The 17,342-nt window shown below is 44.6% G+C and overlaps 1 protein-coding gene across 2 annotated transcripts in view; it reads left to right on the plus strand.

The window, feature by feature from the left end:
- Positions 1 to 16,687, plus strand: part of LOC307269683 (bone morphogenetic protein receptor type-2-like) — a 28,500-nt gene extending 11,813 nt beyond the window's left edge. The window contains exons 3-13 of one of the 2 annotated variants that reach the window (XM_080052687.1): positions 591 to 770; positions 4,460 to 4,567; positions 4,755 to 4,846; positions 6,786 to 7,016; positions 9,276 to 9,390; positions 10,576 to 10,736; positions 11,870 to 12,017; positions 12,194 to 12,330; positions 12,735 to 12,907; positions 12,991 to 14,309; positions 14,826 to 16,687. In XM_080052687.1, coding sequence (XP_079908813.1) covers positions 591 to 770; positions 4,460 to 4,567; positions 4,755 to 4,846; positions 6,786 to 7,016; positions 9,276 to 9,390; positions 10,576 to 10,736; positions 11,870 to 12,017; positions 12,194 to 12,330; positions 12,735 to 12,907; positions 12,991 to 14,309; positions 14,826 to 15,076 — 2,915 coding nt within the window. In that variant the 3' untranslated portion in view covers positions 15,077 to 16,687. Of the gene's footprint in view, positions 1 to 590; positions 771 to 4,459; positions 4,568 to 4,754; positions 4,847 to 6,785; positions 7,017 to 9,275; positions 9,391 to 10,575; positions 10,737 to 11,869; positions 12,018 to 12,193; positions 12,331 to 12,734; positions 12,908 to 12,990; positions 14,345 to 14,825 lie in introns of both variants that reach the window. The other variant, XM_080052688.1, reaches the window with a different exon arrangement.
- Positions 16,688 to 17,342: the final 655 nt, after the last annotated feature.

Below are 17,342 nucleotides of genomic sequence, written 5' to 3' on the forward strand. Positions count from 1 at the left end.
TTGTAGGAATAATATAAATACTGTCACATATCTGCTCTATAGACTGTTAAATGTTACCTGTGTGATATATCCCACCTTTGAAGCAAAGCTATAACATAATTTAGATGGTAGCCACTGTTGCCACAAGTGCCAATTCTGGGAAAAAAAACGGTGGAGTCAGCGATTCTGGAGAACGCTTGTTCCCTTTTTGTCAAAATCATTGATTATCTCCTCATTATCCGCTACTTGTCGGAACTCTGCATGCGAATGTTAATACTGTACACACATGTTGCTATATGCAGTGAGCCCCCTTTGTTTACATGCCCATGTACAGAGCCTAGACTATGTATTATTAACACTGGACTTTTTTTCAGCGCACACAGAGTACAGACAGGTACAATTGCGGAAGGAGATACAAAGTGATTTTGACAACAAGCATTCTTAAGAATCGCTGACACACACACACTCACATCTAAATGTTACCTCTGGCGTATCCCACCAAGGCTATGTAATATTTGTTCAATTGTAGCCACTAATGCCACAAGTGTCAATTCTAGGATAAGCCTAAACGCTCAAACAGACAGTCACAGTGGCTTGTGTTTTTCTGTCAGGATGCTGGACTCACCTGGGCGACCACAAGGGTTGCCGCGACGACCGCTGCGTGGTGACCAACCTCCCTCCTCAGATCCAGAATGGGACGTACCACTTCTGCTGCTGCGGCAGTGACATGTGCAACGTCAACTTTACTGAGGACTTCCCGTTGCCCAGCCCCACCACTGCACAACCCATCTGTAAGCACACACACACAAGCCACATCTTTTCATGTACAAGGGATCCCTCTCTAGACATGGTACATCTTTCTTTTACTGTGAGTGGTGGTCAGCCAGATAGATTCAAAGCCAGATCTCAGCCAAGGCTTAAACTTATTACGTCTTCCCAATTGAATTTTGTGCTGACTGAATAAAGGCAGTGAGGGAAATCACTTTACTTCTAAAAAATGGTGGCATCAGGTCAATTCACTTGCCAGGATAAACCCAAAAGAGAATTGTATAATGGTAGCTGTAATTCTTTTATTGGGAAATCACTTTTGGATTTTTTTAATGTAGAATTATCCTTCTTTTTTATTTTTTTTTAAGCTTTCAGTGAGTCTTGTACCATAGAGAATTCAAACATTCTTTCCACGATTATAATCATCTCTTATACAATTGGGTACATTAGGCGGCGGTGGTGGGAGGGGATGAAGAGAAGAAAAATTATTTGAGAAAAACATGCAAGGCCCACACAGTCCTGCAACACAAAGCTATTAACGGAAAAGAATGAAAGGATGTTTGATATCATCAGAGCTAGTTGTACTGACACCTACTTGGAGCTACTTTCTCCCTCTCCTCCTTCCTCCTCCTCATCCACTTCATCATTCAGCTACACGCCTTTAGAACTGAGCTTCCTCGTTTGCCGTTCTTTATGACGAATTGGTTTCGTATCCACCGGCAGATAAGCCTTGTAGCATATTTTAGTGCCCTCGCTTTAGAGCCAGTGGTTCAAGTTCTATTATACTGTGTGTTTTGAAAGCTGTCGACTTTGGATTTTAATTGCATCAATGCTCGTCTGCTTTGCGTGTTTTCTCTTCCTTAAGCCCCTATCTCACTGGGCTGCGACTGCTTGCGACAAGTTGGAGACTGCATTCGCAAACAAGTCTCTAAACTGTCTCCAAACGTTCGCGTAGGTCTCAATTTCCTCGCATGAGTCGCAGAGCCGCACAGTCCTGTCGCATGAATTTTGAACATGTTAAAAAAAAAGTGTGCGACAAATCAGTCTCAAAATAGTCTCAGAGTCGTCGCAGGTGTGTCGCACGCGTCGCAAACCCTTCTCAATTTAGTCTCCGCGAGTCAGAAAGTGCGAGAAGTGTGAGACAACTTTGCGAGGGTTTGGCGAGTGTTTGGCGACATATGAAACTAAATTGCGACAGCTTTGAGACAAAAATGAGACTGACATTCCGTTCGTGCGACATTCGCCAGACGTTCGTGAGACATAAATGCGACCTCCCGGCAAGGACATTCGCAAACATGTCGTAAGTAGCAACTCAGTGAGACTGCAAGTGAAAATTGTCGCAAATTGGCATATTTTGTCGCAATTTTGTGTCTCCAACTTGTCGCAAACAGTCGCAGCCCAGTGAGATAGGGGCTTAACTAAGGTGTTGTTAAAAGTTGCTTCCTGTTGAGGCTGTGCTGTGAATGAAAGAGATGTGTGTGGTAGGAGTAGGAAGGGGGTGGGGGGAGGGGTGACGTTGGCTCCTCATCATCATCTCTCCTGCCCACACATAAACACAAACACTCCGCCATCCATGTCGTCTCTCCACATTCCACGGATTACAAGGCGTCTGCTCTATCTGTCTGTCTGCAGGCGCGCCTGTGACTGTTCCAAGCGAGTAGACGGGTGACGAGACGCAGACAGGAGAAAGTAGTGGGGGGCGGGGGTGTTGTAGGATAATTTGGTTCATTAGGGCGCCGTTTGATTAATTAGTAAGGTTCAAGATTGGATGGTATTACACCTTTTTTAAATCCTTTCTATTTTTTTTCTAGATTGTTAATTCCTGACATGTCTGGGCAGATGTCACGCCGTGTTATTAAAAAGTAGGAAAGGGTTGCAGACGGTCGGTTGGCTGTCTGTGTGATCTTAAGCCAAGAACCATGCATGACGACATTTTGAGCCTGCGGGGGAAGGAGAGAGTCTTTTTTTTTGTGTTATGTAAAAGGAGCAATACTACAATGTAGAAAATTCTAATTTACAAGTAAAAGTACACAAGTATTCACATCAATATATGCTTCAAATACCCAAAGCAAAAGGTAGTCATGATGCAAAATTATATTTTATGTATTATATAACTTGATAATAATTATTCTTATATTAATATGTGCCTTTGCATCCAGCGTGTTTCCTACAAACACACTGGATGCATTTCGTATCTCAAATGTATATTTCATGGATAAAATCTTAATCTTTGCAGCAGTAAAAAGTACAACATTCCCCTCTGAATTGTAGTAGAGTAGAAGTACATTGTAGCATATATTTTTAAAACAGCTCTTTTGATTCTCGTATTGTTTGTCAGAGGGCTTCCTGTGTAACCCCTTGTTGACCGTGAACCTGCTGACCTTGGCGTTTTGAAGGGGCTAGCTGCACTGTCAACCCCCCTCATGTCCTAGTGTGTGTGTGTGTGTCTGTTTGAGTGAGCCTGCATGCATGCTCATGCTAGTATGTCAGTCAAAGCTGCCCCCCCTTAGGCTCTCAAAGCCATCAATTATTAATAAAGCCGGTGTCTAGCGGCTGCACCAGTGGTTTGACTGATGTAACAGATGCAGGAGAGTGTGTTGTCTGTGTGTATCCGGGGCAGCTGCTCTGGACTTTCATACTACAGCAGCAGAGTACAGAGTAGTAGTGTATAAGAACACAAGTGTTGGAATATGTCAAGTGTTTGTCTCCATAGTAGCACTTACAGCAGATGCAGTTTCATTAATCACAAATACCTGACAGCTAAAAAACTGCAGCCACCTCAGCTGACTACTGCTTCTACTCGCTCTCTCAACGTTTTTACATATTTTCATTCTACCGCTCCCTCCATTCACTTCCCACACGTCCTCTGTTCCTCTCTCTCTGCCCTGCTTTCCAGTCTGTTGACCATTCTTCATGGTTGTTTGGCCTAATTGATGTTTGTTTGTTTTTTCCCCTTTTTCTACATACGGCATGTCTGCAGCATGTCAGCACACACTCCCTTACCCAGGACATTTAAATGATTGTGTGTTACATTAGCCTGTGTTTTATTTCAATAGCTGAAGTGCTTTTCGCAAAAAGGGGGGACAAACAATCTTGCAATCACTTGCAAAAACATGCATTTCATACTGTTTTGCCTGGCCGGAGTTTATACCCAAACAGCAGCAGTAATTTGGTGTCAAAACAATTTTTTTGTATTATCTAACTGAGCTCCAAAGATAACCTATTTGGATGATGAAAAATAGAAGAAAATGGAATCTAGATCCTAATTATTCAAAACACAAGCAGAGTTTTTGCCTGAAGGTGATCTGTGGAGTTATTTTTCATTGAGTGTTACTTAGCAAAAGACATTGTGCAGTATGCATGAGTGCATATCCATACCTATAAGACTTGTTGTGCACCTTTACCCCACGTGTCTCAAAATCAAATGTTATCTATGTAACAAATATATATATATATATAAATATATAGCGTGGCCAGCCTCTGACTTCCTGCTCACAAATCAAAAGCCAGTGCCTAGTTACAGCCATTTGCTCTTCCCACATAAAAGGTCACAGTTTGATTTGTACTTTTGTTTTTGATGTGTGTGTGTGTGTGTGTGTGTGTGTGTGTGTGTGTGTGTGTGTGTGTGTGTGTGTGTGTGTGTGTGTGTGTGTGTGTGTGTGTGTGTGTGTGTGTGTGTGTGTGTGTGTGTGTGTGTCCTCCCCGCTTGTAGACTCACGCACAATGGGCTACGAAGAGACAGTAATTATCACCCTGGCAACAGTCTCCGTGCTGGCCGTGCTCGCTGTAGCAGCCTTCTTTGCTTACCGCATGATGCACGGTGAGTTACCATGACGCCACACTGCTAGGTAGAGTGGGGGAACATTCATTTTTCAATGCCAGTGTTTTTGGTGGAATTTCAATTAAAGCAATAAATGGATCTTTTTTTAGTGAATGCGTGTGTTTTTGCGATGTTCTAAACTCTGTGTGTGTGTATGTATGTGTGTTTTTTCCTTTCATTGGAACAGGAGACGGTAAACAAGGCCTCCACAACCTGAACATGATGGAGGCTGCTGGCTCCGAGAGCTCACTGGACCTTGACAATCTTAAACTGCTGGAGGTCAGTGTTAACATTGGTCTCTCTTTCCCTGCTTCTCTACACTTCATCCAACTTGTAATGTGTTTGGTTTTGTGCTACACAGTCATCGGCGCATCACTTTAATCAATTTGTTGTCTGGCCTACTAAAGGGCCAAGGTATTTAGTGTAACGACGTAGAGTGCCAGCAAAACGCTGTGTAACACTGCTCTCACTAACCAACTGAGCCAATAGAGTTCTATTACAGCAGTGATTGTACGTTGTTTTATTAGCAATTTGACTAATCAAGATTTAGTAAGATTACTTGCTGCTACAGTTCCACTCTTGCATATAGTGTTGGTCATGTCAACAACAAAAAGAAGCAAATCTGACTCAACGGCAGCATGGCTCACCTCATTTTTATACCCCACGTTCTCTCCAAAAGACGAAAGCTTGTGTCATTGGTTTAGACATGCACCGGCTTCAGCATCTCTCTACACGCAGGGTGTGTGTGTGTGTTGTGTGTCTGAAAGAGGGAGAGAAACAAGCGTTTTGAAAAGAGAAAGGAGAAACCAAAGACATACAGGCAAAAATGAATAAAAAAATCCAGCCCAAAATACATCAAGGTTTACGGTTACGTTTGTCGTCTCAAAGTGACCTTTATCATCCGATGACGGCGGGGCGCATTAAGTGACAGGTCACGGCGCACAGAAATAGGATTTGCTCACACTGACACAAGATCCCGCCAACCTGATATGGGATGTGGGAAGAGCTCATATTGTGATAGGTAGTCAATGGAGTCTGGATGGTACACAGCCGCAACGACAATAGAAAATAAGCAAAGGGGATTTAAAGGAACGCAGTAACTGATTTAAATAATGCAGCCAGAGGAGACGATGTTGTACATAGGCAACTTTTCATGGACAGTTTTAACTTTTCTTAAACTTTTGTTTGTATGTGTGTGTTCATATTATACAGTGCATTTCACAAACAACTTTTATCAAATGCAAACTCTTAGGCTGCTGTACCTACCCTGTGCGTCTCAAGTGGGTTTCAAGTCTCTGCAAGTCGGTTATGGGGTTGGAGGGCATTGAAAGGCAGAGAAAAACTGATAGAAAACGCTCTACAATGCTTTTTCAGAAAAATGGCCCAGAGTAATATTAACTATACATGATTCCAAGTAAATTGGCTGAACTTGCAATGGCAAGGGGTATGATGTGTTTGTTGTGAGATAGTGAGAAATGGCGCTTCTGGTGTGCTTTTTGACAAGACAAAATGCTGTCGGCGAGCGACTAGAACTGAACGTAATGATCCAACTACACGGATGCAGCAATGCCCCTCCTCTCCTCTTTCTTTTGACATCTATTCAGTGTGGAGAGGGAATGATATCTTTTCAGGCAGGAGGTGAATTCAGAGCGCTGTCCTTGCTCCTTATCGAATGCAGGCACACAGTCTTTCGCATCAGACTCTTTGAAAGAAAGAGAGAGAGAGAGAGTGGGGGGTGAGCCGAGTCGAGCCAGGGAGACAAAACAGACTCCACTGCTTTCACTGTATATTTTATAGCCAGAGATAATAGTTTGTAAGCAGACGGGGGCGAGGTGGAAGCCAAATGGTAATAAATGCACTTCTCAATTCATTTCTTTCTCTCATGCTGATGACTTTTAAAGCAGAATGGCCAGCCCCTTAATGGCATGCTGTGGTCTGGCTAATTCAAGACACTAATTTAATGATTTGGACTTTGGGCCATTTTAACTGTTCAACCCCGCTGTTTGCCTGTAATTTAGTTTATATCCTATCTCCCCTCCGCCTGCCTGGCTGACTGGACTTGTTTGCGTTCATAGTACCTCTCCTATCTCAGTATTCCTGTGATTTTTTCAAAGCAGCAGACTGTGTTTCATGTGTCTGCTGAAAGGTTAATAGTTGAAACAAAGTCTAAAAATCTATTTTTCTTTTCCCTCTCCCACCACCGTTTTGTCTCTTTCAGCTGATCGGGCGTGGCAGGTATGGCGCTGTCTACTGCGGCGCTCTAGACGAGAGGCCCGTGGCGGTGAAGGTGTTCTCCGCAGCTAATCGCCAGAACTTCCTCAATGAATGCTCCATCTACCGGCTACCGCTGCTGGAGCACGACAACATTGCACGCTTTGTGGCTGCTGACGAGCGCATGGGTCCAGAGGGGCGCACAGAGTACCTGCTGGTCATGGAGTACTACCCACATGTGAGTAGTGGGAGCCGGGGAGTGTGTATTTGTGTGTTTAACATACAGATTTGAAAATGTGCCTCCATCTTTAAATTAAATATGTTTGTGGTCCAAGCCTTTAGCCCTCATAATCACAATACAGCCGACCTCCAGCCAGCCCATATACTGAGCACTAGACGTAATGCATTCAAGTAAATGATCATATAATTTATTTAAAAATTAACAGATCTAATGTAGTTTTATAGCGGATGCACAAATTGAAATAATCAAGGCTGATTGAGATAATTAAGGAAGTTAAGGATAAGGATTAAGATTCTAATAATATCCAACAACATTTTTCAATTTGATGATATTCCTCATAAAGAGGAAGACACTATCTTTGCACCAAACTCTGAAACCTGAATTGCACATTGCTTGACTCCAAACTCAAGGACACTGCAAGGCCCTTTATTGGGTGGTGATTAGATGTTCTGTAAGTCAGTTTTATTTAGTTGCTCTGAGAATCAGAAAATGGACATATGCGAAATGCAACACAGTGTGGCAGGCAATTAGCCTGGCACCGCCCGCCTACCTACTTCCGCTAAATTTTAATTTCCCTTCAGTAGTCCGTCTGGGTCTGTGGTATATTCGCGGGTTTTCTCCTGTAGATTTTTTACCGGTCCAATCAGCGAACAGAGGGAGTGGCTGAGAACAATGAAGTGCGCCAGTTTCAGTTGCGGAAGCCAGCGCATGAAATATGCGTCACAATCAAACGTTATGCAATTGGTTGGCAGATCCAGAGTGGCACTGGGCAGATCCAATAGTTTTAAACTTCAACAGACACCCGCCTTCAAGTGAGTTTACGTTTGTCAATTGAACGATTCCAGACCTTTTGTACAAATGAAATGAAGTACGATTGTCTGGTAGGACCAGGCTATCATGCAATGTTAGTTCTCAATACATTGCTGCATCAACAGAAACATCAGCTCTGCCCAGGGCTACAAATGCTCATGCACAATAAATTATTCAACAAGTGACGGCTAGACGATAGCTATTCACCCACTGCACAGTAACGGCTTCCAATGAAAAAGAATCTAGGACCGTAGACATCTGGCCTTATCAATCACTGTTCACTTTGGGGAATGGCTTGAGTTTTGGCTGACAGGCTGGCTCATTTTCCCGCAGAGAGGGTCACTTTATGGAGCTATCAGTCACCTGGCCAAATATGCCTCCGAGCCGTCGGAAGCAGGTGAGCCAGGTTTTTCTCTGCCGTGAAGAATCATTGTAATCTCCACACCTGTCACTTTGGAGAACGGGCTCATGTATAAGGCGGCTTTGACAATCCTCCTCATTTACTTTCATAGCGTAGCCTCTTGGAGAAAAATAAAGTTACAGCTCCTTTTTTGCCACGGAGAGTGTCTGGACAGTTTTTTTTCCCCTTTCTGCCTCTACACAAGTCGGCTGGCTTATTCACTGACTGTCAGGTTTGACTTGATATGAGCTAGTGTTGCCTACTACCTGCACATGCCCTCTCCTGGCACCCTGTGAGCTAATGTTTATTTAATTCATACATTTGAAAAAAGCAGCCGTAAGCTTTTTCAATCATTTAAGCTAACTTTCTGTCAGTGACTACAGTTAGTAGTCCCCTCCCTCGCCCCTACTTCACCACATCAACGTGCAGCTGTCTTCCAGCAGTGCGTTATCTTGCATCACAGATCCGCAAGTTTAAAAAAAACATAATAAAAACCCTAAAAACAAACATTGGGAATGATTTTGACATGCTCCAACATTATAGCCGGTTAAATGTTCAGCCCCTTGAACGCTAAGAGAGACCAGCCTCTTTGTTGAGTTCTCTCTCCTGATTGGATAAAGGGTTTTGGGATATAAGAAAAGGTTTCTCCACCGCTTACTACAGAGCGGAGTGACTGAGAGACCTGTTATTAACTGTGCACGCTGTGTAATATCCGCTGTAGGAATATAGAGCGATGCAACGCGTATGTTAACAAAAATATATTGCTTAAATTCTCCTTTAACTTATCCATCATTCAACTGGGATCCACAGGCCCACCGGTCGCCACAAGAATGGCTGAACACATACATCACTCGCTGTTTGTTGACCTGTGTTTGAAGTGACAGACAACCAGTCAGCAATTGTTTTCCCAGCTTATCTGTGTCTCTTCTCAAAATGTCAGATGTGGAAAGGGATGATTGATTTTCTCTGTGTTCTCTCTCCACCTTTACCCCATGTTTCTCCGTCCAATCTTTCTTCTTGGTCTGTTTTCTACCCTCCTCCCCCAGGGCTCTCTGAACCGCTACCTCAGCATCCAGACCAACGACTGGGTCAGCAGCTGCCGACTCGCTCACTCCGTCACCCGCGGCCTGGCATACCTGCACACAGAGCTCTTCAAAGGAGGTGAGATGGAGGGCGCACACACACACACACACACATAAACAGTTAATTACATAACTGCTCACAGTTCACCGAAGCCCAGCTTCCAATGCTGCGGTTGCTTCCATCTGTTACCCAAACAAAAACACATACCAGGAGTTGTGTTGGAAAATTGGAAAGCTTTTTTGTGTGTGTGAAGCCTAGTTAGTTAGTTTAGCTTCAGATAACGTTTGTGTCTATTTCTCTCTCTATCCCGTCTCACTCATACGCCTTGGCGCTAGAGCCGTCCTACGACTTGCACACTGCAGCTACACGTAGGTCTGTTTGGCTTGGAGCGCTCTGCATCCCTGCACTGTGACAAACACACACACACACACACTGCGTCCACGCCCGGCTAAGTGTATTTATAGAGCGGCCTCCGGCTAGCCTCATAGAGAAGGAAAAATGGCGAGAGGGACAAAGTAAAGGGGGGAATATGGATTCAGATGAAATGTGACTATCCCCGTGGCTCAAATAAAGTCAGTCCGAGGAGGCACAAGTGACAACTGAAGCAATTCTTGGTCGCACTTTTTTTTCCTCTTCATCACTAAAGATTCACATCAAAGAAAGTGCTCTTGCAGTAGCCTCTAAGGGAATAGAAGCAATTTTGTTTATGCAAGGCTGTGACAAACAAAAGCGATGTCCCTTCCGTCAGCTTAAAGTGAGCGGCAGAGTGGAGAAGTGAGAGGAGGAGCTGCCAATAGCAGAGTCTCTCTCTTTGATACAGTCATGTCCTCCCTCCCCCACTCTTACTGCACATCAATAGCAGGGCAACAGATAACTGTGGTGGCCGCCACAACTTTACTAGCTGGTCCACTGCCTCCCTACTCCCTCTGCTGGACTGTGCGGTACTGCAGGAAGAGGCTCCTCTGATATGGTCTTAATCCCATTGTTGTAGATTAGACTAGTGGGTTTAGCTGTCTGTTGACAGTCCAGCTTGCTTTGGTGAACAATGAGTAATGAGGGGGAACAGAGAGCTGGATGAAAGGATTTTCTGGGCTGTTATCATTCATTTAAGGACCACCAGAACTGCTGGATGGATGTTGTATCTGGGAAGCAGAGAATGTGGGGAATGCTGTGCAGGTTTACATTTTAAATCAAAAGTAAATAAATCAAACTTATTGGTTATTTTGTCTTCTCCTGATCCTCTTCTTTCTTTCCTCCATCCAGACTTGTACAAGCCCGCCGTATCCCACAGAGACCTGAACAGCCGCAACGTTCTGGTCAAAACCGACGGTATGTGTGTCATCATCGATTTCGGCCTGTCCATGAAGCTGACAGGGAACAGGCAGGCGCGGCACGGGGAGGAGGAAAACGCTGCCATAAGTGAGGTGAGTGTTCAAGACTGATGTCAGAGCTTTCAGAATCAACCTCAGCACAATAGAATTTAATCAGAAGATTGTGTGTTACTGAACAACAAACAGAAAATCCAAGAAAAACGGGCAGTTTCACATCTTTTGCAAGTATTAAAATAGATCCTATCAAAGTCCCACTTCTATAGCTTCTGTTATTTTGTTTCTGCTGCGGGATGTTGTGCAATGACGTGACTTTAACTAACTTTAGTTTAAACAGACTGCTCAGATCACACTACACTGCACTGTGGCCCCTGCTGCTCGTAGCCTACGAGAAGTTTTCAGTGTCAAAACAGTTCCACTGTGAAATTGCTTCTGACACAAACACACACACACACACTCATCTTTTTGTCCAAGCTCTGCAGTCTGGATGTGAGAGTGCTGTGTAACAGCAGCCGGCAATACTTGCTTTATTAGAAAATCAACAAACGATGATGATTTTTTTCCCCTGTGGGTAATGTCGCTCAGAATACAAATGCTAAGATTGAATTAAAGTGAAATCAGTTTAATGGAGCAGAGAATTGCCTTTTTGTTTTTTTGCCCAAAATTGAAGCTGTTAACTGCAAGCCCAGTCAGTTCAAGTGTCACATTTTATACAAACTGGGCAAGATCTTTTTGAAAACAAGCATTTTTACATCATAAGCTTCATTTTATATGGATTCAATTGACTATATCTTTAACATGTTAAATGTTCCCCTTTGATCTCTTTGTATGTTTTTTACTATGAGGTTTTCAGCACGGTTAGAGAATCATTATGTTGATTTTTGTAATATTCTGATCAAGTCCTACAGGATTCCTTCCTCTGTCCGTTTACATTTGCCGTTGTAAAACCAGTAATTTATTTTTGTCACATATATGTTTTTTGGTGTGAACATTGTTCTGTACAGGGTGTTACCACAAAGAGCCATATAAAGATGTTTTATGAAGTCCTCACCAGACATGAAAAGATGAAGAAAGAGAATGTAGCTTGCATTGTGTAACCTTGGAACATGCTGCACAATCACGCCATTTCTCACCTTGTCTTATTGGTTTTTCCTCTTTGCTTTCCCCCTGTCTCCCCTCATCTTTCATCACCTTTCTAAATCCCTGACACTAACCTTTGTCTATTCCAGGTGGGGACCATCCGCTACATGGCTCCGGAGGTGCTTGAAGGGGCGGTGAATCTGAGGGACTGTGAGTCTGCTCTGAAGCAGGTGGACATGTACTCCCTGGGCCTGATCTACTGGGAGACCTTCATGAGATGCACTGACCTTTTCCCAGGTCAGACAGACAGACAGACAAAGCTTGTTGCTTGTATCAGAAGAGCTGCATCTTTGCCAATTGAACAAATGCTTGCAGTATTATTGCACAACACAAGAATTAGCCCCTTGTGAAATAGACAGGAGAGTTGGCCTTTATTGTGGCAAATCCTTCCTCTCTTCCTGTCCTACCTCTAGGCGAGTCTGTGCCAGAGTACCAGATGGCCTTTCAGGCGGAGGCCGGGAACCACCCGACGTTTGAGGACATGCAGGTCCTGGTGTCCAGGGAGAAGCAACGGCCCAAATTCCCCGAAGCCTGGAAAGAGAACAGTTTGGTACGTTAGTAAGAGAGACGGCGAGCACAGAGCTATAAATTACATTTTAATACTGTGTTAAGCAAGAGAAAAACAGCATCAGCGGATTGTGAAACATGGACTACCACTTCAGTTAGTCATACGTATAAAAAAAACATATTTTTTTATTTATTTTTATTTTTTCAAGATAAAGCGATTTTTGAGCTTGTTGCTTCTTTAACTCTTTATGTTTGAAGGATGGGGTCACATATTTTTTTAATTTAAAATAATGACATGCCCACACATGATATTGGTTGCTATAATTGTTCTGAATGTGATTTTACGGTAAGAATTGTCGGACAAAATTCACGTTTTTGTTCTATTGCGGTCTGTGTTTACATTGTTTAATCCCATTTAGTTAAATATTAAAACCATGTCTCCTCTAGGCGGTGCGCTCTTTGAAAGAGACAATGGAGGACTGCTGGGACCAGGACGCAGAAGCCCGGCTCACAGCACAGTGCGCTGAGGAACGCCTGGCAGAACTGCTCCTCATATGGGACCGCTCCAAGTCTGTCAGCCCCACACTCAACCCCATGTCCACCACTCTGCATAATGAGAGGTAAGCACAAAGCACAAGACTACTTCAATCATTGTGCTAATTGTTTCAGATGCTCTCTTTCTAAAAGTTTCTATTTCCCCCAGAAACCGTATGACTCCCAAGTCTGGCCCGTATGCAGACCATCCCTCCACCTACATCGAAGAGCACGAGGGCGTTGCCAAGAACACGCAGGGTGACACCACTGGCTCAGTGAGCGGACGAGCAGGGGCCAGCACCGGAGAGAGGAACCGCAATTCAATCAACCAGGAGCGCCAGCAGCAAGCCAACGCCCGGCTGCCCAGCCCAGAGGGCAGCAGCACCAGCATGGGCATGAGAGGCAGCCCCTCAGGCTCCACCACAACCACCACTATTATGTCAGAGTCTGAGGGGCCCATGGGCATCACCACTGTCCCTGTCTGCCTCCACCTGACCCAGGAAGACCTGGAGACCACCAAGCTGGACCCCAAAGAGGTGGACAAGAACCTGAAGGAGAGCTCCGACGAGAACCTGATGGAGCATTCGCAGAAGCAGTTCTGCTCTCCGGATCCACTGAGCCCCGGCAGCTCCAGCCTCCTCTACCCGCTCATCAAGATGGCCACCGAGGCCTCGGGCGCGTCGGACCCCGCCAATGCCATGCCATCGACCATCTTCCCCCTGCCCAAGCAGCAGAACCTGCCCAAGAGGCCTTCCAGTCTGCCACTACGCACCAAGCCCACCAAGAAGGAGTCCTCATCAACTTCGCTCAGGTTCAAGTTTGGACGCTCAGGGAAGTCTAACCTGCGGCAGGTGGAGGGGACAAAGATGAACATTGGTGCAGTAACGGGCACCAACACGGCCGCGGAGGCTCATCGGGTCCCGGGCACAAACAACACACCCGCTCTACGAGACGCACCCGTCAACGGTAGCGTCAACGGCACCGTCAACGGTCATGCCAGCAATGGGATCTCGTCCCTGGCTACGGGCGGAGCCACTGGTTTTGGGGTATCCAGCAATGTGACTCAGAACGGGTCTGACGGCCGCCTCAGCCTGGGCGTCATCACAGCCAGCCCTGATGAACACGAGCCTCTGCTGAGCCGTGAGCGAGAGCAGCCCGACCCCAGAGCTACATCGTCCAGCGCCGCCCTGCGCTCGGCCAGACCCAACACCAACAACAACAACAGCAACACGGGCCACGGCCGGGGGGACGGAGAGAGCGGGGGAGAGAGCGATGGAGGAGAGGAGGGAGGGAGCACAGAGGGAGGGAGCAGGGAAACCACAGGGCCCACTGGAGAAAGCTCAGGGACGGGACCCGCCACAGGCAACCTCCACGACACTCCGGTCACCATGAGAGGAGAGGCCCTGCTCAGGCAGCCCAGAGCCCGCAGGCCAGAGAGACCCAACTCCCTGGACCTGTCTTTCACAACACACGACCTGTCCTCACTAGGTGATTTTATACACAAACACCTCACATAAGAGTAGGTAATGGCCAATCATTCAGTACTCTATTACAATTATTATTGTTGAAAAGATCTACTATGATGTTCAATGTAGCCTTAAAAGGGAAGTGAAAAACATGGTGATGTGACGCTGTACTGACTACACATTTATATCAGAAAGTGTGTGACAAACTGGGGGCTATGGAGTTGGAAAGAAATGTGCATTTACATAATGCATTGCATTATGGGAAATGAATGATCCAGCTTCACTAAGGACTATGTCAGGCCATCTCAGCCTCTGTTGCTTCAGTTTTGACCATTCGTTTTTTATGTATCTTTTAAGTGAGTCCCCCAAGTTTACGGAAGTGTAATACAGAATTTTAACTTTGAAGTAATGCTAATGTGACCTTTTCAAGGAAACAGTCTTGCATGGCTTAGTATAGAAAGTATTCAATGTGTGTCATATACAGCGATATAAAATCTTGCCACAGGATACTGATCCTTGTTCCTTGCTGTTTTTCCAGGCGATGGCTTGGTGCAGCCTGACGGAGCCTTGGGGACGGGAGAAAAGATCAAGAAGCGCGTCAAGACGCCTTACTCCCTGAAGAAGTGGAGACCCACCACATGGGTCATCACAGACAGCAGGGGACCCGAGGTCAACAACAACGGATCGTCACGCAGCCAAGGCCATAGTCAGAACCGGCCCAAGTCCAGTTCAGCCATCTACCTGCAGGGGGGCAGCTTGGCCAGCGAGCCCGGCGACACACACGTTTGAACTCTAGAGCCTCTGACAAGACTGACAAAAAAAAATACCCAGAGAGCATTTTGGTTTTCTGTCTGTTGAGCTCTTAGCCCTGAATCAGCAAGAGGAAGCTATGGAGTGTCCTGTGAACAAACAGTTGAGTCTGATCATGTACAGTAATTAGGTCTGTCTCGCTCCTGTGTGTCTTTCTGATGATGGCATTGCTTTAAATGGAATCCAGCTATGCAGCATTCTCATCCGCTTCTTGTCTCCACGTGTTCTTATTCTCCCTTTGCCACTTCGGTTTCACGTTTTGTCCTCATGAGCATAGCAATGTTTTCAAACAGATTTCTTTTCCCTATGTTGCACTTTGAAACGATTAAAATCAGTGTTTAGAAGTCCTGTCTGTTGCGACCACTGCGAATAAGTGGTCATTAAACTTAAAAAATGTTTTTTTTTAAAGCGATGGAAAACAATCAACACTGAGCGTTCTCTTTTTCTCGCACTGTCACTTCATCAAGCGACGTTCGAGAGTAGGCGCTGTAAATGAATTGGCGGTCTTAAAAGACGGAACAAACTTGTCTTTTTATAATTTCCTTGATTTGTATGCAATACCAATCTTTCGTCTTTCTTTGACTATGTATCCATATTTTGTATCATCATTTTTAACTGTGCAATAGGATGTAGCTTTTAGATGCTTTCGATGTTTTTAACGCTTCCATCATTTGTTTTTATCCCGTCTTTATGTTGCTATGGTAATCTCTGTTGCACTTATGAATTGTCACAATCGTGTTTTTTAAACAATCCACCATACACTATCGAGGCCCTGACTCGAGGAGAAAATGGAAGACAATCCTCCACTCTTTCCTTCTTCTCTGGACTATTTTAAGGAGGGGGCCACAAACACTAACAATCAATCCCAGCTGACTGGAACAAAGTGGGTTTTAACGGAGCTCCTCCACTTGCACAATTACACCAGGAATGACTCCATACGCTGGGGTCTTCAACACTACAATCACCAGAATCAAATCTATGGAGGGATCTGTTACAGTGGCTGGCGCAATCACTGTACCACTATCACCTGACCTCACTGTGGACTGTGTGTTTATGCTGTCTGTGTGTGACTGAAAGACCAGAGGCACTAGAAGAAAAAGCCCAGATTCTGCTCTCTGAACTCAACACTACAAAAAAAAAAGCAACCAAACTGTTACTGAAGCACGCTGGATATTATTTCTGCTTCTTGTCTCATCCCTTGATGTTCAAAGAATGATTGTGTGTGTGTGTCTGTGTGTGAGAGAGAGAAACTGAGTGTGTGTGCATGTGTCGTGTTTCTTTACATCAGCAAGCATTAGCATTGTTGGAGGGGGGCCTAGCGCTATACAGGCGTGCTGAAAATGTCATTGTATTAATTCTGTATTTTCAGCGCTGCTTCAGGGCATATGAAAATATCTCATTTATGTTTTTGTAATCTGTAATTTGTATGAGAGAAAAATAAGCATACGTTATGTGTATTGCATTGATATTTGCATACTTTTTATGGAATTCTGTTCAGCTTTCAATGGACACGGCCTTTTATTCCATTGCTATGCGTCTGCTCGGTACAGTTTCTGTAAACATTTTTGAGTCAATATTGAAGAAAAGATTCTCAATAAATAAATAAATGTATGAAATAATTGCTGGTTATACCTGTAAAGGAAATGTCTTGTGTTTGTGTTCCCACCTTTTTATTCTGAAAAGTATTGCACTAATTTTATACATTATCTAGATAGTAGTTAGAGCCATTTCTGAAAGTAATAGTTTCGACTCTCATATCTGTATGCTTAATATAAATGGTGGGGTTAAAACTAAGGGCAATACCAAAAAAAAAATTCAGGGGTGGGGGCAGCAGCTCTGTTAGGCCTATGACAGCAATAGATCCTTCAAGTGTAAAAATATTTAAATATGTCCTAATCAGATTCTATATCAACGCAAGTGACGCCGTAATATATAACAAGCTCTGTTAGATCTCCTTGAAAACACCGTAAGTTGCTAAATTCGACATAGGGGGGAGACATTTTCCTCAGCCTCTGCTTGTTTACCTCCGCGTCTACTCTACGCCGTCTGCTCCACGCGCCCTAGCAACTGCAGCATCAGCACGAGCGGCGCAGCGTTGGTACGATACGTCACAGCCCTGCTTCGGATGCGTCAAGTCCGCGAGCGGTAGACGATACTTAACGGAAAATAGCCCACATGCATTCAAAATAAAATGCAATTTAGTGCTACTTTGAGCCAAGTGATTTTTACTGATAGGCCTATGTGG

This window comes from Ammodytes marinus, assembly GCF_949987685.1.
Source record: "Ammodytes marinus genome assembly, chromosome: 24".
Taxonomy (NCBI): Eukaryota; Metazoa; Chordata; class Actinopteri; order Uranoscopiformes; family Ammodytidae; genus Ammodytes; species Ammodytes marinus.